Below are 27,582 nucleotides of genomic sequence, written 5' to 3' on the forward strand. Positions count from 1 at the left end.
ATGAGACATTTACAGCTCTATGATCCGCTGGCTAGAAGAAGCTGCTGTGATGTGTTGTAAAATATTGTGGTTACTCTGCTGTTGTCATGACTGGAAGCTGTAGGAGGCAGGCTCTTCCAGAGAACATGACTAACCTGTAGTCATAAAACAAAATTAGCCCCAGTGATACGCCAGCTTTACACAAAGGCAGCACATGCTGTGCAGCTATTGTTATGTACGTAAAGGTACAAGTGATTACTGATGAGCACACACACGAGGCAAAGTCACAGACAAAGACAAAACGTCTCCAGTTGTGTAATTTTGAGGCTCTCCAGTTGTGAAACAGCGAGGGGGCAGAACAATTGAAAGGAAAGTGTTTTTCATTGAAAGAAAAGATTTTCACAGAAAGAAAATGAGTAACTTCCTGTTGAGACGACGCTGTGGTATGTTGAGTGGTGAGATGAGTCCTCAGGTAGTTTAAGAGGATCCACACCTGAATTAAGAACTCCAATATGTTTTCCCCAGGTCAAGGAAAGTTTAGTTAATATTTGTGAACATGAACTACTCTCTGCCAAGGCCAGAAACCAGAGAAGTCTCAAACTTGTAATGTCATATGGTATAAAGTCTGGAGCTGCTCCATAGACAATGACTTGGAGTCTGATTTTGGGTCCCACACAATGTTTTTCTTTCTTTTATGTACTCAAATTAGCTTTGTTTTACTGCATGCATCCTTACACTCAGAACATTCCCCTGTGTGCTCTCAGGGTCAACAATTGGGTTGTACATAATGGTAGTTTGCATTATCTTCCAAGTTACTACTATAGAGCATGGTTCAATAGGGTTTGAGGTTGTGTTAATATAATGGGTTAAATTAAGTGGATCATTTGCAATGCAGACAAAACACACAGGTTTCTATGGCAATGCAATATTATGGGATTATCTTCAGAGGAAGTTACACTGAGGAGTGATGGCAACGGCTTTGACTCAGCGGAGGTGAAGTTAACATAAGGAAGACAGCAATGGGCTGCTCTCGGTGAAGGGGCGGAGGCGGAGCACAACTCAAGGCTGACTGTAACTGCTTGGTCCGGTTATCAAGGCAGCAGCAGATGCGCCGTCCATGCCGCTTTAAGTCCACTAAGAAGCCACTAGTCCAATTATCCGAGAGGAGAGGAGGCGGAAATCCACGCATGTAGGCTACCACACCAACTTACTGCTCCTCGGCTCGACGATGGATATGAGCGCGGCTCCGGCATACGATGACGACCTGACACGACAGCCCGCCATAACCAAACAAGTTGGACCAGCAGCGCCTCAGTGTCCCCACCAGAGAGATGCTGGTGTATTTTGAGAAGTTCTAGTCGCGATTCGGGGCTCACATATTAAGCCTGTGTAAGCTGCTGGACGGTGTGTGTGTGTCACAGGCCTGCTGCTGCTGCTGCAGTCGCGTCACTCGGCGACGCTCCGGAGTTTCCTCGCGCTGTTTGTGAAGGTGGATCATTAACATGGAAACATACACTGATGTGCTGCTCGTCACCGCGAATGTCGGGTCACTGTTTGACAATGTAAGTAGACTGGTCGGAGAGTAACATTAAAACTACACCAGACTGCGGTGCTGCCAGGGGATTATACTTAATGCTGTTAGGCTGATGGAGAGGGAATAATTAGGTAAGGTAAGTTTTACCTTCAATGAGCTGCTCCTGCTGCTAGCTTACATCTCTGGGAGGATGTAACAAGTGTGCTAACATCTTGACGCGTTAATGAACTGTTAATATAAATGTAGCCTAATTATTGTGTGTTATGGAGCTAATATTGTACCGTCGAGATAATTAGTCGTGTTTATTTATTTGTCGGCTGTCAGTAACGTGCTCAATAGTGTTCACCCGCTGAACGCCACGAGCCAAAGTTATGTATTTATACGTGGGATGCGAAAGTTTCACACCTCGCGTGAGAGGCAGAGCGTACAGTGAGAGGTGAGTGTTACACTTAAATCTGTGACCCTTTGATATTGTGACACTGAAAGGTCAGCTATGAAAATATGTTGAAATGTTCACTAAATAATTTACAGGTAGACAGAACAAGCCTGTATGTGACGTGTATTTAAAGTATATCTCTCTCTCTCTATGTGTGTGTGTGTAAAGAGAGATGGTCACAATTGATTGAATGATTACATTAGCTAACACGTAATGACTGTAGTAAAAAAGGAATAATCTTTGACATGTACTTTATTGGTCATCTGACTTGTGAATTTGGTGACACAGGGGTCATCACATGTTGGCCACATTCTGTTGTGTTTACCTAACTAATCATAAGTGTGTGCGTGTGTGTGTGTGTGTCACCGCAGTGGTCGTCCATACCCTCTAAAGAAAGAAGGAAACGATTCCTTTAATAGTCCCTCAAGGAAAAGTCAAATTTTATGTCACTCTGTTGTTATTTTATATATTACACACACACACAGGCCCTGTACTTATAGACATCCATTAATGGAGAGATGTCAGAGCGAGTGGGCTGCTCATGGACAGAGGCCTCGAGTAGTTGGGGTTTCGATGCCTTGCTAAGGTGCATGTTGGCCAGCATGAACTGGCATCTCTCCAGCCACCAGTCCACACTCTGTGTTTGATGCATATGGGGATTTGAGCCAGTGACCCTTTGGTTCTCAAGCCACATCCCCACACACTGAGCTACTGCCACCACCTAAAATAGTATTAGACACCCCCACCTGTTATTTATATAAATTTGTCTTATGTAAACCCTCTCCAGGTGTGCGCCCACCCCCTCAGAATCATCCTCACCTTTCACAACTGGCAGCTGTACCATGTGCAATCAATCCCTGTTGAAAATCACTGGTTATTGTGTTAGCACAGGGAGTGCTTTGTTACACAACAGTCAGTTTATGGTGTTCTTACTGTATGGCCTTTACATAATCAGCTCCAGTGACATCACTACATTTCTGTAATGTTATCTAAGTTTCTAGCCCAATCTTAAATGTTTATGTCTTTAAAAACTATCAGTGTGACCACTTTGTCGGAGGGATTCAAGAAAGCAGATTGTAATTTAATTATTGTAAAGAGGGGTTTTAGTTTTGCCTCTGCTGGGCTGACAAAACTTCCAGACAGTGCTGGGAGGAGGGCCCTTACACTCAATGGAAATTTGGCTCAGGACCATGTTTCCGGTTGCCAGATCTGGCTCCAATGAAAACATGTTAGATCCCATTGTGGGAGATATGTAAACAGATGAAAATCTTCCCCCAGGAGACTTGAGCTGCTCTACTGACTTAGGCCCCCCCTATTTCTATAAACACTCCTTAACGTTCACCCAGCCTTTGGGATAAGAGCAAGACCTTAAGCACATCACAGGATAAATCCTATGGCTTTTGCAGACAAGCTGAGTGTCCTGTCAGAGTGATTTAGCCAGTGAGACAGCGACTTTAACTGCAACTCTGAGTCACCGCTAACATTTCTATGGCACACCATAGCAGTATCTTGGAGATCATTGTTTCTTGAGCGCTTGTGTAATGACTATGTATAGACTGGGTTCCACTGAATAGATGTTTTTGTTGTGTAAACTTTCCCTTTATGCATACAAATTGTGTCAGACATGAGCAACACTTGCTGGAACACATTATTGCCAAAGACTCATTTTAGCCAATTTTCATTACCAGCTCGGAACAACAAAGCATTAACTTTATCACCAGGCTGGATCCATTAAAGCTAACAGTTTCTTTGGAGTAGTGCGGCTGTAGAAGCTCACTTAGGGCCTCTCTTGTTTAAGATTCCCGGTCTTGTTGCATTACTCAGTGCTATTAGTTTGCCACAGAGAGAAAACTGTTTTGTTGCTGGATTGTGTGCGGTCAGTTCTGTAGATGTAGGTTTTCCTCCTTTTATTTTTAATGTACCACAGAATTGTATCTTGAGTGCTGTATGAACTTAATCTCTAAAACATACTGTATTTTACACTTATATATAAATGTATCAGGGTCAGTGGACAGAGCTTACGTTCATGCTCAGGAGCACATACAGACTGTTAGTAGCCAGAATGATGTGAGCAAGTCATTCCCGCCACACTGCCATGCAAATATACTATGCAAAGCCATTTTTCAGCTGGCATGAATGCACCTGGTGTCGCATGACATACATTATTTTGCGACATTAAGTTATTTATCAGTTTACAGCTACTGACAGTGTAAATGTAATTCAGGTAGATCCAAACATGTTTGCTAATTTTGATACTATTCCAGATGTCTGGCATTTTCAACATCTTTCTATTGTATCTGCAACCCCTCGAGAGTAAGTCGGAGTCACAAATCTATCATCAAGGTCAAACGTTCTCGTCTGAAAATCATTAAAAGTAATCCATATTAATGTATAATTAGTGATGCTGTGTAACTATTTCAAAATTTGTACGTTATTTTTGATTTTTTTGGAAATAAAGCAATCAAATACTGACTTTGACATTGATTACCATGGCAGTGATTGAAGACTCAGTGCGCTGAATGACAGTATCAGTGAAAACTGCCCCTTTAAATATAATTATCACTCTCTTTTTATTGGTGCCTTTTGTGTTCAGTCAAATTTGTTCAATAAATAAATAAATGTTAGACTTAATTTTTTTTTAATTAAAAAAAAATTTGAACAAGCAATCTGTTGTATTTTAGCAGTGTACTGAAAGCAGCTCAAAGGCAGAAATGAGTACACTTTAATCTCTGTTTATCACAATTAATATTGTTGTCATGATATTCAACAATGTCACTGCACATTTTCTTTTTATTGTGCAGCCCTATTGTTTTGTGTAAGATTCAGGCCTATCTGAATGCCTTACCCACACATATTCTCCTGTATGCTCAGCTGTCAGGTGTCCGTGAAATTTAAAACTCACCTCTCAGGTATGATGTAAGAGTGGTGGCATGATTATCACAGGCGCAGCTAGACTTGAATGAGACTACATCCTGGAAACTTCAACCAATGGAACACACAGGATAATATTTCCAGACAATCTTTATTGTTTGTTATACCGTGAGAGTGAATTATAGCTCAGAGTATTTCCTTACAGTGATTGGTGACTTCCTGAATTCCATTGTCTGTTAGCTGGTAATGTAATTTTAAAGCCATGAGGCTGTAATGTTGTTTTTGATTAATAAATATTTAATGTTTGCAGGGTATTCTGTAAAATATTAAAATGGCTCATGTTGTGCAGTATGACGGAAGCTTCATAATGAAATCTTATCTATGCAGTAGTTTGTAGTTGCTCATATTGACAGGCCCACTCTATGCACTTAGTGGTTTGTCACTAAGTGCACTTGACGATGAAGATAAAGTTGTTAGTCTAGAAACATATCTGTGAACTTCAAAGTAGCGTTAGCCAGATTACTTTGTTAATGTCAACTTGTCAGAGAACATGCTTTATTTGTAAATACGATATATTTGTAAAGTATTATACTGTTTATACAGTGATGCTACAACAGTATGCTGCTTAGTATATGGATATTTAACATTGTGTGCATAGGCTGGTGTCTTCAGCTTGGTTGCTAGCTGAAAAGGCTGGTGCTTAGTGTGTTTAACGACCAGGGTAAGCTAGTTAGTCAGACAGGACTTTCAGTTGCTCCACTGATGAAATGTGTAGAAAGAAATGTGAAGAGGAAATGCAATGCGGTGAGGATAAAGAAACGTCGAGTGGAGACAATAGCTGTAAATAATTAAATGGTTTACAACTTGTTGCTCTGCTCAAGGTGGCCCCAAAAAACAAACAATCCCAGGTTTAGTGTACCATACCAATGATTATTTCTTGTCTTTGTCGTTTTATAGGTTGGTGAAATTCAAAATGAATGGTTACAAGAATTGTGTAAGGTAAGTCTGGCCTCATGGGTCTTGCGTAAATAATTCCCACTTTTAAATATTTAGTTTTTCCACTCATCACCGGCAGTGTCACATATTTCTCTCTTACATTTTGTGCAGTCTGGCTCATATCAGGCAAATAAAAACTGTCACATAGTTGGTTCTGGCCCATGTTTGTAGGCTTCTTGCATCTTTACATTGGTGACATCCTAACATACACAACAGCTCCATATTCGTCTGGAAAACGGATACCGTGCTGATGACTGATAACATAAGCACACCAGAAATTTAATCACAGGAAAAATCCATACGACCCCTAATGGATAGTTTACTTCATCCTGTAACATACACTGTTGACCCCCTACACTCCTCATTGTTCTGTAATGTAAGACGTGTAGACTAAGACCTGTTTGCGTTGTTTTGTTACAGACTATCCACAGCCACAAGCCCCAGTTCATCGCCCTGCACTTTCAGGAGGTCGGAGGGAAGGACTACATGGTCAACATGGGCCATGCTGAAAACTTCTTTCGGTAGGACTCGTGCTACTCATGATCCATCCTTCTCAGTACAGTCATGTTCTTCCATCACCATGTGTCCGACAGTGTCACAAACTTCCTCTCTCATCTTGCACCTGATTATTGTCATCATTAATCTGTTAGTCATTTAGTCTATAACATGTCAAAAGACAGTAGAACAATGCCCATCACAGTGTCCCAAAGCCCAAGCTTGTTTTTTTCCATTCAAGAGTCCCAGACCCAAACATATTCAGTTCACAGTCACAGAAGATAAAGAACAAACATCAACAAACATCGACATTTGAGAAGCTAGAACCGGGTTAGTTTTGGCAATCGTGCTCAGAGGTATACTGTGCAGGAATTGTGGGTTACTGTTTGTAAACACAACATTCAAATTTGGCCCCTCCTCCCTACGCTACCTCGCAACCTACTATTGTAGGAACATTTATTGTTATGGAAAAGCTGATGGTTAAGTAAGCTAACTAAGCTAACCCTTGGCACCTGCCTGTCTAACAGAGAACAGGCCAACTCCGTGTCACTCTTCATCCCAATCCACTCCTTCAGTGCTCGCCAGGGAAGGTGAAAGCCAACTGCAGATTGACTCTTTGTGGACTCTTTGTCTGCTTGGCGTTCACCTCACTATATTTGTGTTTTGTTTTTTCCTGGCCCTATGTTAGAGATTTTAATAGCAGATGCATGCTGCCTACGGTCTGGCACCTGGTTGCTAACTGACCTCACGTGCGCTGTGCCCAGGAACATCCCGATCACAGCAAAATTATATGAAAATACAGGCAGAGGGCAGCGTCTCAGCAGATACATACACAGCTACACACTTTTTTAGTGGGTCATAAATGATAATTGAGAGGGATCTGCATATTATACCTTCAAAAATCTGTCCTTTGCCCATTAACCCACTAGTATCTTCAGCTACAGGTCTATAGCAGCAAACCTTTCTGCTCTGTTGCCTAATATAAGCTCTGTTGTACTCTGTTGTTTCCAGGAACATTGAGTCCAGTGAGCAAATGAAAGACTTTGACAGGGTCTGCATCTACGTGGACAACCAGTTCCAAACAGAGGAGAGCTTCACAGTAAGAAACACACTCAGAGTAGTTCACATGTTTGTCCACTAGATGGGGTCCTCCTCCATGTTAATGCTCAGAGGTAGTTGGAGGTGTTTGGTCCGCTCAGCTGATGTGGATGAGTGAAAAGCAGGAGCTTGTTGCTGGTCAACATTTTATGAAATACTTTACAAGTTTGTTGTAATCTACAATCTAACACACGATTTGTTTTGGAAAACAGCAACCATCTGGCTGCATTTCTAGGTCATGCCAGAAAAGAATGTTCCAAAGTTTTGTTTACTGAAAATACACTGTAAAAAATGGACAGAGATGAGCTCTTTTTTTTATATATAAAATAAGAAAAGAGAAAACATGCCGTCAAAACCAGTGGTAATGGAATAAAATTTAGTGTGCTCACAAAACATCTTAGCAAATTTGACTGTAAAAAACATTTTATCATCTTTTGTTTTTTCTTTTAAAATGCTATCATGGGATTTTTTGATCAAGCGAAGACTGTTCTGTACGCCTTTCCATTTTCCATTCCTGATTAAGATACGAGCAAAAACACATCAAATCTCACACCCTAAAAACATGCTGTCATAGATGGGGACACAGATTGTCCTACAAATATGAGTTGTTGTTGTTGTTGTTGTGTGTGTGTGTGTGTGTGTGTGTGTGTGTGTTTGCGCATGATTATGGACTCTGTTTCATCCATCAAGGCTCGCTGCACATGTCAGACATGTTCAAAACAACAGCTTATCTAAGTGACATTGATCTCAGAGATGTAACGTGAAACAATGTAGCAGTCGCACAGTGTGAACACAAACAGAGGAGATGTACTTAAAGACAGGTTTGTTGAGTCACTCATGCCTCTACCTGCGACTCTTAACCTCATTTATTGTTGAACCTAGAGCTCGTCTCTTTAGATGAAGTCTGACCCACTGCTCTTCAGAGCCTAGCAGGACGCTGCTCGGGTCATGGGCTCAGCCTCAATCTCCGCACCTGTCGTGAAAGCCATTTCTTGCGTCCAACTTCTTATTTCAGTGACCTCACTCAGTTTTTAGTTTTTTCTGTGGATTTGAACTGTGTTACAGAGTTGCTCATAACAGGTTTGTCAGTATTAGTTTGCCTCGAACTCTGCCCTGGTTGGGAGTAACACCTCCCCCGGTTGCGAAAAGTGGCTGAGTATTTCTTAAACTATTAACCCTTACTCCTCCCATGTAATACCCCCACACTGGACGTCTGACAGTAGGGGTCAATGGCTGCATCTGTACACTGAAGGTGTGTGAAGTAAAAAGGAGAAAGTCAATGGCCAGGTGTGGGGGAGACAGGCCAAAGTCAATACATTTAACTCTAGATTAAAACTATTGATCCCAGCCCATTTGTGCACGATAAATAAAGTGTGAGGGGGGTGTGTAGAAGACAGCTGGGACTAAGTTTCCCCTGCGCTCGAGTGTTCGCACCCTCCACTGTTTGCCCTGAGAGGGTTGCAGCCCCCCCCCCACCCCCCCCACCCCTCCTAATGCCTCATTCTCATTTCGTCTGTGCCACCTGCATTGATTTTCAATTTGTTTCCCCCTGGCTGCGGATCATCAGTTATATGGCCAAGAGAGAGTTTGGGGGGTTCTGCTTTCAGAGCGGCTGCAGGAGGAGAGGGGGCAGACTTGCATGCATTCCCAGTACAAATGGTGTTTTGATAAAAAATCACTTGTAAGTCAATATTTTTTTATTAAACTGTGCACAAACCTGATTGATGAAGATAGGTGTTTGGCAGAGTATGTGGAGGAGAATGTGTATCTGTGTTTGAGAGTGTGTGTGTGTACTTTCCAGCACTGTTTAGACAAAAACATTGTCACTAATACAACATAAACTTAGCCAAATTTAGATTCGTCTTCCCGACGTAATTATCAGAGTATAGACCTTGAAACCCCTACAAGAATTAAAATGTTGCTCTAATTTTGTTAACCTAATATTACAATAACTTTTTTTTACTCTGCTCCTCAGAAACATTCTGTAGTCAGCTTTTAGTTTTAGCATTAACTTAACAGCCCTATCAGACCCTTTCAGATAACTCCCCGACTCGAACCTTAGTTTGGACAAGTTGGTCACTAATTGCCGCTCACGGAGACACTTCCATTTTATTAAATGAGGATGACTTTGGCACTGAAGATAAATGAACTCTTCAGGGAGAGATCTCTCATGCTCTGGCTGGATGTGTGTGTGTGTGTGTGTGTGTGTGTGTGTGTAAGGGGGGGGTTGCACAGCGGTCCGTCACGCCCCGAGCCCTCTGAGCGCTGGCTGATTTTTCTTCGGCCCCCAGTCACAGCGGCAGCGTTGGCAGACAGCGAGCCTACTGCTTAATACCTTTTAAATTGTTTTAATTTTCTGTCTTTATTGATCTCACAGGGCATGATTAATCAGATCAGTGGAGCAGGCAGTTAGTACATTAAAAATTGTCAGCCCCGTGTCAGGGATGATTGGGTGCTGAAGTGTGTGTATGGAGGGGGCCGGTATGTGGATGTGTCGTGCAGTTATGTGTTTACTTTGAACGTCTCTATTCTTTAAAGTTTCATGTGTCTTGGGGAGAGTAACAATATACTGTGTCGCCCTGGATCGTTCAATACGCGGCTCACAATTTAGCTCACATGATGGGGAAATGAACAATTCAATTTGTCATCTCAGAGGTTGAGTTGAGATGATGATTTTGATGTTTAGGTTTTATTGTGGATCACTGCGGTGAAACCACTCTGAATGGATCACACAGAGCTCAATAGTTCCATTTAGAAACCTTTGGTTTATTGCTCTGATGTTGAATTAGAAAATGTATTGTCTGAATTATGTATGGATAATGCAGGGTTCCTGCAGATCCATTAAATTAATTCACTTAAAAATAAGACCTTAATTGGTGTTAAAATGTCTTATATCAGTTTTGTAAAGTCTTAAAAATCCTATGTTTTATGTAGCTTGCTAAATGCCTCTCTGGTTAATGTAACACTTTTCAGAATAGTAGAACCAACAACAATCATATTTTATTTCCAGCTGGAATACTCAGAGCACAGGATCCACTGTCCACCTGTCTGCTAGCTAGCTGTCAGAGTACCCCAAATGACATGTGGAAGTGGAAATTTAAAAATAAATTGGCTGTTTAATCAAGATTTCATGGCATTGCTGAAACCACTACACGGCAATACATACAAAGCCCTTTTCAAACTTGCCTTAATGGGAATCAAGGCAGCAGAATTCAACAACCTATTTTCCGGTTCTGCTCTACTGCGACAAGATGAAAAAGTATGTTACAATAAAAGTTTGGGCACATATTACCCTAAGTAACTGATGTCGGCTCATGTTTTTTTCCCTTTAATTTTAGTGATAGTAAAAAATGGGGTGCAGCACCGTGGTGCAGTGGTTAGCATTGTTGCCTGTAGCCTGCATGTTCTCCCCGTGTCAGCGTTGTTGTTCTCCAGGTACTCTGGCTTCCTCCCACAGGCCGAAGATAGATTGGGTTAATTGGTGACTCTAAATTTTCTATAGGTGTGAATGTGAGCGTGAATAATTGTTTGTCTCTATGTGTCAGCCCTGTGATAGTCATGCAGCCTGTCCAGGGTGTACCCTGCCTCTTGCCCAGTGTCAGCTGGGATAGGCTCAAGCCCCCCGCGACCCACAACAGGAGGGTGCATTTCAGTCTGAGTGGCTTTAAAAAGATCTTATAAAGCCTTGACTCTGACTTGCCTTATGCTGTAGGAACCCCATTCTTGTGTTCTTTTGCAGCACGTGTCTGAAACTAAAGGTGTCTACAACAACATAAAAAATATAATGTCGGTATGAACGTCTTGGACTGTTATCACAGCTAAAAACTCCTGCACTTTTGTGATGTTTGTGGTTAAACTGAAATGGATATATAGAACTTTTTTATGATATGACTTTTTTGGCAGATATATTTGTGACATTTATTTCTCTCTCTTTCTCCACAGGCTTTGGGGAGCATGTACTTCATTCACAAGACTCTGAAAAACATCTATCAGTATGATTTTAAAGGTGAAAACTTGCAGTAATTTTTGTCATTCGTCAGCTGGTGATGTATTTATATTGCTTTTTTCTTTAAAAAAAACCAGAGAGATGATTTTACAAACATACAACATAAACCACTCCTCTTAGATCCTGTTCTGTCTTGGTATTGGCTCATAAATGGCTCCTACCTTCAATAGAATAAGAGCAATGTTGCGTATGATTGGCAAGATTCTTGTCATTTTTTTAATATCAGGAACTTCAGGACATTTCTCTGTGTATAATGACAGTTTGATGTCCCACCCCTCCTGGCCAGATATTTGCAAAGAACCTGAATTTAAAGCGGAGCCGTTATTTTCCTGCTGCATAGTCCAGTCACGTTAGGCGTGAAAAAGCTCCTCAGGAAAGCTTATGGAAGAACCATAAACATCCTGCAGCTGCCACTCGCTGTGTGGCCCAAACCGATTGTTGTTCACCAAACACCGTCTAATGGCTCGCTTATAGATCCTCTCATCACGTATGCCGCTCTGATGAGGTTAACACCAGTTTATTGATTGCTGTTTGCATGTTTTCTCACTCTTTTACATGTCACCACCCCTCTCTCACTCCCCCGCGCAGTTAAGGATTTTAAAGCAGTGTCAGGACAGAACAAGCACGTGGGCACTCTGGACGGGGTCACCACAGTGGAGAAAGAAAAATTCCCAAAGAATTTCTGGCCTGATGTGAGTATGTATGCATGAGTGTGCATCTGTGTATACCTACATTTGTCTGTGTGTGTGCGTGTATGTGGCGACTGTGTGACTGTGTGTGCAGGTGTGGGGAGGGGTATGTGAGGGCCAAAGGGAGATGTTGGGACAAATGAGTCTACTGGGGCTGCAGGGGGCTGTCTGCCTGCTCTGACAGGGAGATGAGACAAATTATGTGAAAGAATCAATAATTATCAGTTTGGCCCTTCAAAGACACGGCTCACTGCTGTTTAGTGACTCATTCTAATTTATCTCTGTTGCAGTTCAAGTGGTCCAGAAAGGGCTTCATGAGGACCCGCTGGATCATACACAACCAGTACGTACCATGCACCGACCTCACCTTGATTAGAAGAACTCACTTTCCCTTTTGGTTCTTTGTTGACTTTTGGGAAATGCAGTTGTTGGAAAAATGATTCTGATAAACTAGCACCCTTGTGACCGTGTGGGTTGCATTGCTCAAACAGCTTTGAAAGCCTGTGTGTTCGTCTGTTACTCGTAACACATAAAAACACAGAAGCCCTGATTTGATGCAATAGCTGTCAAAATTCTCTGAAATTAGAAGTGAAGAAATGGAAATCGTGGATGATTTAAAACACAAAAAGACAGTCTGTTTTTTCCTTTCTGTTTCTAACTACCTCAGAGGAGGACTGTTCCTCTGAGGACTGACTGAAATTTTACACTAGTGCCAAAACTTTTGACTTTAGGTTTTGACATTTATAAAAAAGAATACTTTTTTTACACCTTACTTTGAGTTACATTAACTTGTATTTCTGCATATTTAAAGCATTTTATTAGCATTCTTTAATTAACAGTGGATCACATGATTCTGCAGTTCAGATCAGCTCTACAAAGCATTTTAGCATCTTTTAGCTCATTGTTTTGGTTATACAACTCACAAATTTACTGAACTCAAACCCAAATCAGAAACAATCACTCACTTCTGCTACAGTGACTCAAACTTACACTGTCTGTTTTCTCATCACCCCAATCAATATTGTTGTCTTTGTTGCACCCTGTGGACGTTTTAACAAAACTTTGGAATTCTAAATTTAGTTTGGCAACTAAACTGTCCAATTAAAAATTATCAGCTATTTTAAATATATTCACAGTCAATGCAGCATGGTGCCCTGGTGCCAACTCAGACCATTTGCTGATTCTTAAATGACTGTGAACACACTTTTTATGATTACAGTAGCAAGAATAGATATTTTAGTTTGTTTAAAACCACTGAATTGAAATAAATAAAGTTAATTATGGCCCAGGATAAATCACGTGCTGTTGCTGTTACAGCTGCCGGTGTTTTCTGCAAACTGTAGTAACTATTTGCTGTGTTGTTACCTGGGGGTAATAACAAAAGGAGCCCACAATCTGTGCGCCACAAGATCATGCTGTGAGTCAACACAGCTCCTTTGTTGGATGCACATTAATTGTTTTCCAGTGACAGCCAAAGAAAAGGAGCGACCGGTCGGCACAAAAGACAAATGTGCTTGTTTGTGGACTCAACATTAACACGAGTGAGCTCGCTGATAAGAAAGCTCGTCATGAGTGACACCCATGTTGGCGCGCACACACACACACACACACACACACACACACACACACACACATGCTCACCTATCAGATGTAAAGGCTTTGGTGTTATCAAATTGTTTCCTGTTTCCTTTCTCCACCTGCCACATATCAGCGTAATTTTGTCTGGGTGTTTGTGCGTGTTCTCCACAGAGGTCTGGACCTGGTCAATGTCCACCTGTTCCACGATGCCTCCAACCTCATTGCCTGCAACTCCAGTCCTTCCATTTACTCAGCCAACCGGAAAAACGCTCTCAGATATGTCATCAACAGGTCTGATTGCCAGCTGCACACGACTGTGAAAACCAGGACGTGTAAAATGAACAACATGATAAGAGTGTTTCTCACAGTCTAATATCATCATGTAATCAGAGCATTTTAGGAATTTACACAAACTGACCTTTAAGTGGACTATTCTGAAATATCAATATCATATTCATGTGAATTTGTACACACTCATAAAGACTCATTTCCTTCCAGGATATCAGACAGCCGCTTCACTCCTCTGCCTTTCCTCCTGTTTGGAGATTTCAACTTCCGTCTTGACACACAGAGTCTGGTCCAGGTATCTTTTCTCCTGAAGCTCAGATGATGAGATTGTGTATCAGCCTGACATTTTGACATAGACCCTTCCTTGTATTTGTGTTTCTGTGAGCAGTATCTGTCCAATGCAGCAGATGTACAGACAGTAAAGAAGGACAGCAGTAACGAAGTGGAGAAGATCATCTGCGAAGAAAAAGACAATGACCACAAGGTGATTTAAACCAGTCCAGTTAAGACCACTTACATTTTATTTTCACTGATGCTTTCACTTCACCTGCTTTCATTTCCCCTGCAGGTGCTGCTTCACATCGAGGAGAAGCTGTTCGCCTACCTGCACCAGGCGGTTTTCAGGGAGGACAACGGCAGAGCAGTGAGAGCACAGTTTAAACTTTGACCTACACTGTTCTGATCAGCTACATCACAGACTCGGGGAAACTCTGTGTTGTGAATATAACCTATTGTACAAGAGGCTGCTTAGCAACAATCTGATGTGCCTTTGCAGATGTTAGATTAGACCCTATCAGCGGAAATACAGTCCTGTGAGTGACATTACAGTAAATACAAAAGTTCGGAGGTAAACAAAACTGTGATAACTTTGACAGTAAACTGGATTTTCGCCCGTGCTTAAGTTGTACTCACTCACATGACTCTTGTTTTTATTGTGTGGGGATTTCTTGTTGAGCTAATCAGTAATGGCCTCTGTTCCTCAGCTTTTGAAGTATGACAAAGAAGTCGCAGCCTTTCATGATGTTATTAGGGAAGAGGACATCGTGTTTCCACCCAGGTAACTGACTTAAAACAGACTATGTATAAACTCACACTTCTGTTGTTGTAATAGGTTGTATGAAATAATAGACTGTGACGTCACCCACTGGTTTGTGGACCATTTTTGGAGCCAGAAATGACCATATTTCGCTAGCTGCTAGCTTGGTTAGTATGGTACATTTACAGCTATAATTAGCTGTGATAATGCTAGTTTTTGCAAGTGACAAACAGGCTTAAAACCATTAAAACAAAAATGTACTTACTGTAAAACTAAATGTTTAGAGGGTGTTTTAGTAAAACCAAATGATAACTTTTTTTAGGTGACCAAAACATCCCAATTATCTTTTATGAGCTGAAAAGGCACTAAAATAGTGGCAGCTGCAGTTACGCCTGTACTCTGTGAATCTGGGGTTATACCATGGTTCCATTACCTCACCAACATGATGCCATGGTAGCAATTTGTCAACGGACAGCACCCAGCTGCCCTCTGCTATTTTTAATGTGGCGGTATATGGGGACTGACTGGTTCTTGGAGCCAGCCTCAAGTGGCCATTCCAGGATCTGCAGTTTTTGGCACTTAGCATTAGCTTCATTTGTCAGCCCTGGAGACTGCCCTTTGGTTGTTATCTCTCTAATACACTCTCTGTCTCTCCCTCTCAGCTACCCCTACAGTGAAGAGTACACTAAACCGACCCAGTACATGAACACTCGCTGTCCTGCCTGGTGTGATCGTATCCTTATGTCACACACTGCCCACGAAGTCATCCACAGGGTCAGTCAATGCTTACAATGTGGATATGTTGACTTGGACTTCTAGCTAGTCAAAAAGTAATTGTTGATGTCCACAAGTGGTATTACTTCTGCTGATTAAATGTTCAAAGGGCTTGCCGTAGTTGTGCTGTCCGCAGTTGTGCTAACAACCAGACTAAGCTAAATGACTGTTCCGGTTCAATGCCAGAAGCCGTGCCCGTAATTCACACAAGGTAACATGGGGCCTATGAATAAGGTGGATAGATGTATTTTAATTTTTTACTAAAAGTTCATTCTTCTTTTCAGGGAGATGACGGTGAGAAGAGCACTGTTTACAACACAGTGGGTCCTAATGTCTGTATGGGAGACCATAAGGTAACAAATTAAATGGTGTGTTCATTGTGCAGGCAAACAAACCCATCATGTAGAGTAACTCTGGTGTGTTTTTCTTGTAGCCGGTTTTCTTGTTCTTCGCACTAAAGACAAATGACCATTGACTCTGATCCTTCTCAATGGTAAGAGGATGCGCCAGTGAGTGTGTGTGTGTGTATACTGTATAGCATGTGAGAGTGTGTGTGTGTCTATGTGGTGATTCCAGAGGGGGGGGGATTCAGTGTGTGAGAGCGATCACAGTAATCTTGCTCCAGTCCCCAGAGAGCCATAACCCAGGCTCGCCCATTGGAGTTAGGATATGAACTAAGATGAAGTGCCTGCGGGACACAAGCACTCCTTTGTGTCCAGCGTAGTCGGACCACAGGCGATCAGCACCTTTCACTGATCTATGTCTATTGAATCCTCTCCAGTGTCACTGTGGCTACACACTAAGTGCATTGCTGTGCTTTTCATTAATTACCCTCTGGATGGTCGACCAGAGAGACATGCATTGTGCTAGACAGCATATTGGCATTTTTACGGCCATGAATTTTGTTTTGCTGCCGTTTAAATTTATTTTTTTAGGGATGGACTGCTTTTTCATGAGGGTCTTCTTCAGGGGGCTGCAAAATGATGAGTCCACGCAACGAGGAGACGAAGAAGATGCTGCAACCAGCTCCCTTTTCTTTTTGTGTTTGATATTTTGAGACACAGAACAAGTGTCAGTATTTCTGAGGCTACAATTTAGCAGCAAAGAAAGACATCCTACATTACTCATTAAAATGTATGTTAATGAGTAATGTATATATGTAATATTCAGTGTAACATGTTGCATCTTAAAGTTGAATTAAGTTACATAACAGATGAATTTATAATCATATTTGGTTGGTTAGCCTCCTTTCTTAAGGAAGGTGTTCTTGTGTGCTTTATGTGCAGCTTTGAATGGCTTCCACTGGGCTCTAACTTGGTATTACCAGGATACTTTCCCCCTCCAAATGATCATTTGTATATCAGTAAGTCAACCTAGTTACAATTTGTGAAGAACACTGTTTTTGCTTGTGGTGAACAAAGAATCCAAAAGCAAAGAAAATTCTTGATTTATCGAGGACAGAGGTGGGGCACAATTAACAACCGCTAAACTATATCAAAACACTGATTGACAAATTCTCACACAACTCATGCAGTATAATCCTAGCTTCATTTATCCAGTCTTATGCTCAGTACTTCCCAAACAGGCAGCCCCTGTAGGGTAATTGTAGGGGAACTGAATTAAAAGTGAAACTTATCTATGCTCTCTTCCAAGCCAGACTCCACTACAAAAAAACCTTAATTTTACCTCACTGAACATGGGTGCTGCTGGTTTACAGCTGCCTCCATTACTTAGTTTGTTTGTGTTATTTTGTGACTCTGACAAATCCAAGCTTACCCTTTAAAACACCAAAGTCACACAATAGCACAAACTGACTTATTGAGGCAGGGATAGACCAGCAGCTCCGGTGTTCAGTGAAATAAAATTACTGTTTTTGTCAATGGAGTCTGGCTTTGAAGAGTCCAGAGTGAAGTTTCCCTTTAATTCAGTTCCCTGTCAGAAAGGGCTTTCCGCTTGGGAAGTACCAACCATACAACTGGGCAAATGAGACTTGGATTATATTGCACGAGTACGAGTTGTGTGAGAGTTTGTGTTTTGATGTAGTTTTGCTATTGTCAAAGCGCACAGTGAATAACTGACATACAGATGGTCATTTGGGGGGTGAACTATTTCTTAGTCAGATAACAGGGTAGACTCTTTTATAACGCGCATCAGCAAGATACTGTATCGCCACCCACTGTGTCCTGCATCTGCACTGATGATGATCTAACTGAAAAGGAAGGAAGAATTTCCACACTGCTTAAATAAAAATAAAAAGTCCTAACTTAATCTAATCTCATTCACATGCTTTTGTTTTTGTTGGTACATAATGTGTGATGTGTGTATGTGTGTATGTGTGTCTGCTGCAGGTCTATAACTGCACCATCCTCACTGCTCTGCCACAGTATCAGCACCAGAGGATAGTCAGCATGATGGTTACCCGCCACAAACCCAGCTCTCAACCAGCAGCAGGTCCTGAAACAGTTAATCCTCTGCTGTGAAAACCCTGTCCTCACATCACTGGTGTCTCACAACTCACTGCCACATGCTCTCAACGACAATCCAAGTGACACGAGCACAGATTTATCAGCAACTGTTATGGATTTCTGTTGCATTTTTCCAGATTCTCCACTTACTCTCAGATCTTAAAGGGAAATTTAGGTTTATTTCAACCTGTCTTCTATCGTCCTAAATTTGTTTCAAGTGACTAATGACATAAAAATAATAGTTAGCATGTTAGCCATTAGCCTAGATACAGCCGGGGCGCATAGTAGCGTCAGACCTGTTAAAACATAAGTGAACGGGCATACTTCAAGTGCAAAGTTAGTCCACTAAACAAGATTTTTTTTCCACGAAGATCGCCTCATATCGTTAGGATAAATGTCTGAGAACATATAGAAAATGACATGTAAACATGTTGTCTTACCTTACCAGTGTGGTGCCATGTTTGTTTACCATTTAGCTCTGCTTTCCAAAGGGCGGCCGAAATATATCTCGCGAGCTCGAGATAAAGCCCAGCTGGATACTACTCCAGGTGGAGGTGTCTCGTCCTCGGTCACATCCAGACTTTGAAAATAAGGCTGCAACCGGTCCCATTCCTTGCAACAGAGACATTCCTCTTCTGTGGGCACTGGGGCACAGCATTCACAGGTACACCACCAATCTCCAGAGCTACGCAGCCTTGCAGCAGCCATTCCTCCTCTCTCATCCTCTACCTGTTGTGCCTCTCTCTCTCCTCTTCCGTTCTTCAATTTCACGAAGCTCTTCGTCAGTGTATTCTGGCTCAAATAAATAAGGGCGGCCATCAGACTCTGCAAAATCAAATTCCTCCTTCACAAAGCCGAAGTCTGGCAAAAAGTTAGCCATTATTCTATAAATCTGTCATAAAATAAATGAATGAACTTTTCAGGCTACTGTCTGGTTCTGCCTTCCAGCTGTTGCTGCTTGTTCTCGCGAGATTTCAGGCACAGTATGAGATCGCTGCTTGTTCTCACAATATTTCGGCTGCGCTTTGGAAAGCAGAGCTAAATGGTAAACAAACATGGCACCACACCGGTAAGGTAAGACAACACGTTTACATGTCGTTTTCTATATGTTCTCAGACATTTATCCTAACGATATGAGGCGGTCTTTGTGGAAAAAAAGCTTGTTTAGTGGACTAACTTTGCACTTGAAGGTTGCCCGTTCACTTACGTTTTAACAGGTCTGACGCTACTATGCGCCCCGGCTGTATCTAGGCTAACGGCTAACATGCTAACTATTATTTTTATGTCACTAGTCACTTGAAACAAATTTAGGACGATAGGAGACAGGTTGACATAAACCGAAATTTCCCTTTAAGTCCCATGTCCTGAAGGCTCATCGAGGGTGTTCCTCCAAATCCTGCTTGCAGCCATGGAGAAGAAACAATCGTGTAAATACTACAGTGTGACTGTGGACTAGCCATTTTACATGGACGTTTGTGCAGAACATTGCTTTTTTTCTTTTTCTTTTTCATTAATTATGCCTTTTTATACAGGCAGTATCACACAAACCCCAGTCGAGGCATCACAAATGTACTCACTCCTTATTGGCCCTGAATATTTTATTATAATTTCCAGTCAGTCAGGCCACTTTGTAGCAGATGAACTGGACAGCTTCCATTCAGTGGGTTTTAAATCAGAATCCAGTATTGTGAACCTGGTGTAAATAACTTTTATCTAAACATTTGTGCGATTAATTATGAGCCACTAATGATGATAAAACTAAAAAATGTGAGTTCTTTAATATCAAGTATTGGAGCAGTCCTACTGAGCATGTGGGCATGCTTTTGTTTTGCATTTTATGCCATTTTTAGTGTAAATATTTATATGTTGAAGTTATTTACTGTCATTGTAAGCAGGATTTTACACCACAGGGAAACACAGTAGAAAACACGCTGCTATCTCAGTTTCCATGTCCTCTGGATAAAAGCATCACCTCTGAAGGATAACTTTCTCACAGCGGCTTTAACTATGTCACGTATCTCATTTTTACATAACAAAATCACTTTCAGAATTTTGATAAATGTATATGACGTAGACATGACACTAGACAGCGGACAAAAGGCCAATAACATTTTTACAGCAGTTTTCTTTATGAATGCTGCGGTAGGAGCTAAATATATATTATCATAACACAGCTGCAGTTTCACCCTGCTGAATTTAAAGTAACATTCTTTCGCTGTTTTTCTGTGCACCAGCTGTCATCAATACCAAGTGCTTTACTCCACACGCTACAACTCAGCAGTTCTCAGGTTTTTTTTTTTTTTGTTGTTGTTGTTTTTTCGATTTTAGCCGTACTCACTCAGAGAAAGATTTCTTTACAGTTTGTCTGCCGCGTGACGTCTTTTCCACCCCGTCCTGGTTGGCATCAGCTGCATTTCATTGCCAAAAGAATTATACTGTAGGCCTCTTATCTTTACTTCTAGCTGCAGTTAAGGGTAGTGAACGTTTCCATCACATGGCTTCACTCGAACTTTACTTATATGGTATACACACGTGTGAACCCACACACATTACAGAAGGCACTGTTTGCTTTTGAATTGATTTGTCTTATTTTGTTTTGTTGGTTCATAGTCTCCCACTGTAGCACCAGTGCTGTATAATATTTTTGACGTGTGAATTTGTTAGATTTTTTTCGATCTGGCTTTAATAACGACTAATTGAAAGAATTTGAAATATGTTTGTGGTTTGTCACTTCCATCCATCCTCTTATCCATCAGCTGGACTGAATCCCAGCTGACATTTTAATTTTTTGAGTGTTTTGTGAAATTTTCCTACACGGCTGCGTGGAACCATCCATGTTCAAACAGAAATAATTTGATGCATTAATCACAGGTAGTCATTTCCAATTTGGAGTGTGAGTCATGTCAAGCCTCGCCATAACAAGATTAAGTCCAGTGATGCAAATGTTTGTGTAGATTGAACAGTTTGTAAGTAACAAACATTACTGTTGACCAGTCATGGGAGTGCAGTGCATTATATTGCCAGTATTACCTTCAGATTAACTCTGGTCAAACACTACATCATTGTCATATTCCACTTTTGTAAATAAAATATTACCCTCGTTAAGATGTTGTATTGTTATTTTTAGGCTTAACTGTGTACACAGTCTGTATTGCAACATGCCAGAGATTTTGTTAACAACCACGGTCATTGCTGTACAGTCAATTTGAGTCACATCTTGGTGAGGTGCTATGTGAGAGACGTGATCAAGTACAGCGACATTTGTTTCTTTCGTGAAGCTGATTCACCTGAATGGTTGGTTAACTTAATACATGCCTCAGCTTGTGCACCCTGGGCTTCACCTGTTCCTATGGAAAGGTGTCATACAAGAAATAGGTATTTATTATTCCTATTATTAAATCTTCTAGTTAGTTATATCGACATGAAGCAAAATCTCACTAATGCCGAAGTTTGTGTCGGTCAGATTTATGAAATATTGACCAGACTTATTCAAAGTGGCGCTAACTTAACTTTATCTCTGTGTTGTGCATTTATTTATCGTGGTATTCAGTCATGAGTTGAGCTGCCATTATTTTGCAGCAGGAGAAAAACTGCATCTAAAACAGCCTGCCCTCTGAAGCTGGAATGGGCTGGCTATTTAAGACATGTTGTTCAGACTCAAAGTCCTCAAGGGTCGACAAATCAAGAGACTGATTCTGACCTTTATTGCATTTCATTTTTTGTGTTGATTCAGTGGTGAAACAGCAGCAGGTTGGAGGGAGACTCAAACATGGATTGCCTCCTGAAAATTCATAAATCACAAAGACTTTATAATACTTGATCAATTTTAAATATTTGCATCGTCATAGCTCCGATATTAAACATTGTAATGACAGAATTGGCTGTGTGTGATATTAACAACACAACTACACTGCTGGCTCATTTTGATGTGAGCAATCAAAACAGAACTGTCTGACCCATGTGGAGTCTAAACACACTGAGTGTTAATGCTGAAGGAGCTGCTCTGCTCTGTTGGTATTGATTTTATGTTGACGTGGGTTGTGGGGGTCATTGTCTTCAATTAAGCCATACCACAATGGTAAATCACACAAGATTTGACCTTTGACCTTTGCACCTCTCCTCAGCGTTTGAACCATTTTGCGTGCAGTTTCATTCTAACTGTCACTTGACAGCGAACACACGGGCAGAACTTGAGCCATTGTTCAAACCTGATAAATGATTCACAGTCATTTATTGAGCAGCACTGGCCATATTTTTACAATGCATTTGAAAAGCAAGTAATGGAAATAAAGCTGCCAGCTTACAGTTATTTAAGTAACTTTAAAGTTAACATTTAATTTGAACATGTAGCAGAATTAAAAATCATACTCATGGGGTATTATAATAGATAAATAACCTGTGAGCAGAGCCCACAGATAAATCCATTTACATTTACATTATATCATTTAGTTCCCATTTTAAAAAAAATTCCCTTGAAATATTTGTCCTAAAATTACTTTTTTTTCTACAGATTTATACATTTTCCAATTTTGAAATGTTTTTTTTTTTTTTTTTGACGTTTTGATTCTTTTATCCTTGTTTTCCTTTACAGTGCGGCTGTAAAATGGTTCCTTTGTTTAGTGTTTGCAGCTTTACAAGGTTATTGAAGCTACTGGCCACATGTCATGGCACTTTTTTGTGGTTTCTTTTTTTAAATTTCACATAAGCACAAATAAAATCAGAAAGAGAACACATGACTAAATTCAGGTTACTCTCTTTTTATTTATTAGTATTACCAACAGCATCATGCACTTTTTTAAATGTCATTTTCTTATGTTTTTACAAAATGGTGTGTATAACATAATTCCTTACATCAGTGTAACATTAAACAGGCCAGAGATACAGTAACTTATAAAAGTAAATAGCTTCATTTCTACAGCCTGTCTAGCTCTTTGGTTGGATGACCACAATGACCTCTTCTGAACATGCTTAAATGCTTCAACTTTGTATTCAAAACAAATTACTGTCATTACAGCATGCAGGTCTGCTGAGAAGCGCGCGCATGTGTGTGTGCGTGTGATTTGCAGGAAGTTTGTCAGACGTGGTGTGGCCCGAGACGCAGGACGGAGAAAGCCCTGCGGTGTTTGCGCAGCAGCAGTCGGATCTTATCGTCGTCAGAGTCGGGGTCCAGAGGCTTGTTGTACTCCTCGTCCTCCACCTCGTTCTCCGAGGCCTCGCCGCCCTGCCCCGCCAGGCTGGCCTGCGTGGAGCTCGGCTCTGTGGCGCTCTTCTTCCTCCACTTGGTGCGTCGGTTCTGAAACCACACCTGAGCACAACATGTTGGGATTAGTTTGCTGCAGGCACCGACTTGCTTTGTCTGGGGCCACTTTAGCAGAATATCAGTTGATAATTAAATATTAATAATGTTTAGCAGTATATTGAATAGGTTTTCAACCTTTGCACATTTGCTGTTTTGGCAGGAGGCAAATCTAGTTGCAGGGGCGTTTCTAGTATTTGAGGACACTTGGAGCTAAGCCCAGATCGTTGTTAGGAGGTCGAGGGATCCTTCCTTACCATATTTTTTAATAAACAAGTTTTATGTCAGTGTTTTTTAGATGCACTCTGACACCTTATTTACATTCAAAGGACACAAAGATTTCCCAGTGTGAACTAATTTATTTTTACGTGAATTAGAAAATGGTTGGCGGGCCACCTGCCATCGTATTGTGGGCCAGATTTGGCCTGGGGGCCGTAAGTGGAATATGATTAGGCTTGTGTCTGTGGATGTGAATTTGTGTTGTTTGATCTTCTTGCTCACAGACATTGTGCAAGAGAAAGCTATGAAAATCATCCATGACCTAATTTCTGCATGAAGTAGGTGTGTGTGTGTGTGTGTGTGTGTGTGTGTGTGTGACCTGCTGATCACAGATTAGCTTCAAGCTTGTTGTTTTTCTTGCTGCAGTTGTATGTATAAATAGGTCAACTTAATTTCTGTTGTACCTTTTACCACACACACACACACACACACACACACACACACAAAATAAATGAATGAATAAAAATAAAATAACAAAAATCATGGTAAAGGTCAAACATGGAGAAATAAAATCCAGTACATCAAGAAAAACAAAATAATTTAGAGTAATATGTTTTGAAGTCACCTCACACTGTAAGTTATAAACCCTCCTCACACAAAAACATAATTTTAACAGCATTAATATAAATGTGCTTTTATCTTTACCTTGACTTGTGACTCAGTCATGCCCAGAGAATAAGCCAGTCGCGCTCTCTCAGGCCCGGCCAGGTACTTGGTCTGCTCAAATGTTTTCTCCAGGGCAAATATCTGATGTCCACTAAATGTTGGTCTGGTGTGTTTCTTCCTGCCTGACATCTCCCCCAGATGACCACTACCTGGAAATGTCATAGAAAGAAAAATATGCAAGAAATGACTCAGCTGGATTATTAGATTTTTACATAGAAATTAGATGCAACCAATGAAATTCTTCAGTTTCTGCAGACAGCTGGGACAGAATTTTTCACTGCATGGCAAAACAAAATATCAGCAAAAAGATCCCTTAATCAGTTAATCAGTAATCTGTTTGTTTGACTATATAATTAATATTGTATAAGTTTAATAGAACAATTAATTATAACAATTTAATGAGCAGCCTTGTCCACATATATAAAAGCGACATTTCTTGATAGGGTATTTGAAGTGTTACATAAACGCATCAACCTCTGTAAGTTCTTGTTTTTGTGTTTTCTTTAACTTAGAAATGACTCTTAAAATGTGCACTCAAACATTTTAAATATTAGTAATAACAAATAGTATCTGAAGAATTATGCAACTTTTCAGAACAATTAGCTTTTGAAGTTGCATATTTCTGTATCTTTTCTTATTAGTTGGAATTTCTCTTCTTTTGTAAAGACAAAGGGCACTCTGGCATCACTAAAAGCTAACATGCCTTGTTGAGTCCTCAGAGACAGACACAAGGAAGTTGTAATGTGCTGATGAGCTGGATGTTGAGTCCATGCTGCAGTACTGAGACTCACTGTTGGTGCACTGCTGCCTCCCTCCTCTCCAGTCACAGCCGCTCTCCGCCCAGCAGCTCACACTGCGACCCTTCATGGGGCACTCGGCGCCGGGCTTGGAGAAGCCGCCCAGGGAAGAGTTGTAGTCTCGGTTATAGTACATGGACGTGCTGGTGACGGAGGGGCTGAACCCCCCCATGGTGGAGTATCCGGACAGCAGGGTGGTGGTGCCCGTGGAGCCCATCATGGAGCGGCTCAGGATGTCGCTGATGCCGTGGGGCGTCCCTGCCTGCAGCTGGCTGTTCAGGCCCGGGTTGAGCTTGTAGAAAGAGTTGGGCACTGAGTACTGGCACACTGGTGCCTTGAGTTCCGAGGGGAATTGGTTCAGGCTGTTGTTGAACAGGAAGGACCCCTGGATGTTTGGATCCATGGGAAGTAAGTGTAACTCTGCCTCCAGGTCTCAGTAACACATCCAATAAGATCCAGGCAGGAAAAGACCTCTGATGGGCCCACAAGGTGTTCTCTCACCCACAGACGATGTCTTGGATCTGGGATCACACCCACCGTCCCCAAATCTTTCAGAGCATGAATAGCAATTTCAACAAAGTCCCTGTTTGCAAAAGTTGCTACCACATCAGAAAAAGCAGACAGACTCTTCACTCTTGCCCCTCAGCCACAGTGTGTTCTGTGATAATCCCATATCTGACGTCTCGGGCGAGCCCTCTGGACACAGATGTTAGTGTTCTCCTAAAGACACATGCCGCCTGCTGGCTCTCTGCTCAGAAGTCATAAATAAGCAGTATCTGGAAATGGAGTGGCACCTTGATAAAGATAGGCCACATTAGAATGCAGCCTGGGATTGGCCTGGGTCTCACAGCCTTAATGCTTCTCTATTGGCTCCTCGCTGAGAGCCAAGCCTTTTATTGGAAGGCAGCAGATTGATAGTGTTTTGAACAGGTGGAGTGGGAACAAGTTGATTTTTTGATGGCCTGCCATGTCTGACCAAGTGTGGTGGAGCAGAGGCAGCTGAGCCTGGAGTACACAGAGGAGGAGAAGACGAAGGGATGCTCTGTTTCCTGGTTTAATACTGCAGAAATACAGTTTTGAAACATACAGTTATATTCTTGTATTGTGGGTAACATAAACACAACCCCAAGTGAAAGAAAATCTGCATTCTTGCACCACTTTATGTGAATTAAAACACTGATTCAGTTCATGAATTTAACAGTGTGGTATCTCTATCACTAGCTTATTGTTCTTCTATTCAGTGCTTTCAAAGGCATATATATAGTCAGGAAATTAAAAAAAATATTGTCAAAAATACATCAATCAAATGTCACTGTGGAATCTCATATTACAATATGCAGTGGCAATACACCACATCTTATGCTATATATGTAAATTTAATACAGGTGTTTTTGTGTTAATGTATTGTGGGGTTTTGAATTAGAATCAATGAAAATATAAATGTTTAATTTAATGTTTGGAAGTCTTTACTGTATTAACTCAGAAAATTAAAACCTGATATGAGGTTGGTATCGGGCCACACACATTTCAATAAGTATCTGAATCTATTTCAATATAATTTAGTGCTAAAATAATAATTTGACACACAAATGAACAGATAAACTGTGACTTAGAGTGAAGTTAAGGTATTATTGAGCTTAATTACATTTTACTTGCCACCATATTAAAGTTCTAATTGTTTTAATGTGACTTATAATGAACTCACTGAGCAAACTGAGTCTTAAAAATGTTAATATCATGTTACACATTGTGTTTTTTGAATTTGGCTGGGTAGAGCTCATGCAATACTTGCAATAATTTATGACTTATGGCATTTTAACTACAGGATGTACAGAGAATATAACTTTCTTGTGTGCACAAAGTAGAAATGCATGCCTAAAATGAAACAATTTCTCTAAAGAACGTCAAACGCACATTAATAACAGTTTCATATATTTCTGTGTTACATCTAATACACGTTAAAACATGCCTGCAGCTGTTAAATGTATTCCAGGTGTGGCTTGCAGTGTTTGTCAAGTGACAGGATGTTGGGATTTCTCGGGAAAAAGTCACGGGATAGTTGGTCATAGTTAGCGTAGATCTAGTAACTTTCCAAGAGTGATGATGTCATTCTGGATTTCCAGCCAGGTCTCCTCCTGTCACATGGTCGGGACTGCCAACCAATGAGAACTAAAGACATGAGGATGTGCGTCCTGTGGAGGGCGACAAAGCTCTGCAGGGTGTGCTGGATTCACCAGAAACAACCTGAGGAAATTTTACAGTATTTTGCGTGCTCTCATTACTGAACTATGTGTGAAGC

At 41.1% G+C, this 27,582-nt stretch overlaps 2 protein-coding genes across 2 annotated transcripts; one reads left to right on the forward strand and one right to left on the reverse strand.

The window, feature by feature from the left end:
* Positions 1-970: 970 nt before the first annotated feature.
* On the forward strand, positions 971-18,454 carry inpp5l (inositol polyphosphate-5-phosphatase L). The gene is made up of 16 exons (XM_049578976.1): positions 971-1,541; positions 5,778-5,819; positions 6,237-6,337; positions 7,323-7,410; positions 11,352-11,415; positions 12,004-12,107; positions 12,395-12,447; positions 13,854-13,973; positions 14,181-14,265; positions 14,359-14,454; positions 14,539-14,613; positions 14,954-15,027; positions 15,669-15,780; positions 16,065-16,133; positions 16,214-16,273; positions 18,129-18,454. The coding sequence occupies exons 1-15, from the start codon at positions 1,482-1,484 to the stop codon at positions 16,253-16,255; spliced, it is 1,185 nt and encodes a 394-aa protein (XP_049434933.1). The 5' UTR covers positions 971-1,481; the 3' UTR covers positions 16,256-16,273; positions 18,129-18,454.
* Positions 18,455-23,031: 4,577 nt separating this feature from the next.
* nkx6.3 (NK6 homeobox 3) lies at positions 23,032-26,069 on the reverse strand. The gene is made up of 3 exons (XM_049578923.1): positions 25,278-26,069; positions 24,466-24,635; positions 23,032-23,550 (listed from the first exon to the last, which is right to left on the reverse strand). Exons 1-3 carry the CDS (start codon positions 25,684-25,686, stop codon positions 23,320-23,322), a joined length of 810 nt encoding a protein of 269 aa, XP_049434880.1. The 5' UTR covers positions 25,687-26,069; the 3' UTR covers positions 23,032-23,319.
* Positions 26,070-27,582: the final 1,513 nt, after the last annotated feature.

This window comes from Epinephelus fuscoguttatus, linkage group LG6 (assembly GCF_011397635.1).
Source record: "Epinephelus fuscoguttatus linkage group LG6, E.fuscoguttatus.final_Chr_v1".
In the NCBI taxonomy this organism is placed as follows: Eukaryota; Metazoa; Chordata; class Actinopteri; order Perciformes; family Serranidae; genus Epinephelus; species Epinephelus fuscoguttatus.

Coding starts and splice junctions, on each gene's coding strand:
- nkx6.3 (XM_049578923.1), bottom strand. CDS start 25,686: ATGGATCCAAACATCCAGGGGTCCTTCCTGTTCAACAACAGCCTGAAC. Junction 24,636..25,277: donor GAGGCAGCAGTGCACCAACA/GTGAGTCTCAGT, acceptor TGACATTTCCAG/GTAGTGGTCATCTGGGGGAG. Junction 23,551..24,465: donor TGACTGAGTCACAAGTCAAG/GTAAAGATAAAA, acceptor TGTTGTGCTCAG/GTGTGGTTTCAGAACCGACG.
- inpp5l (XM_049578976.1), top strand. CDS start 1,482: ATGGAAACATACACTGATGTGCTGCTCGTCACCGCGAATGTCGGGTCA. Junction 15,781..16,064: donor CCCACGAAGTCATCCACAGG/GTCAGTCAATGC, acceptor TCTTCTTTTCAG/GGAGATGACGGTGAGAAGAG. Junction 16,134..16,213: donor TCTGTATGGGAGACCATAAG/GTAACAAATTAA, acceptor TTTTTCTTGTAG/CCGGTTTTCTTGTTCTTCGC.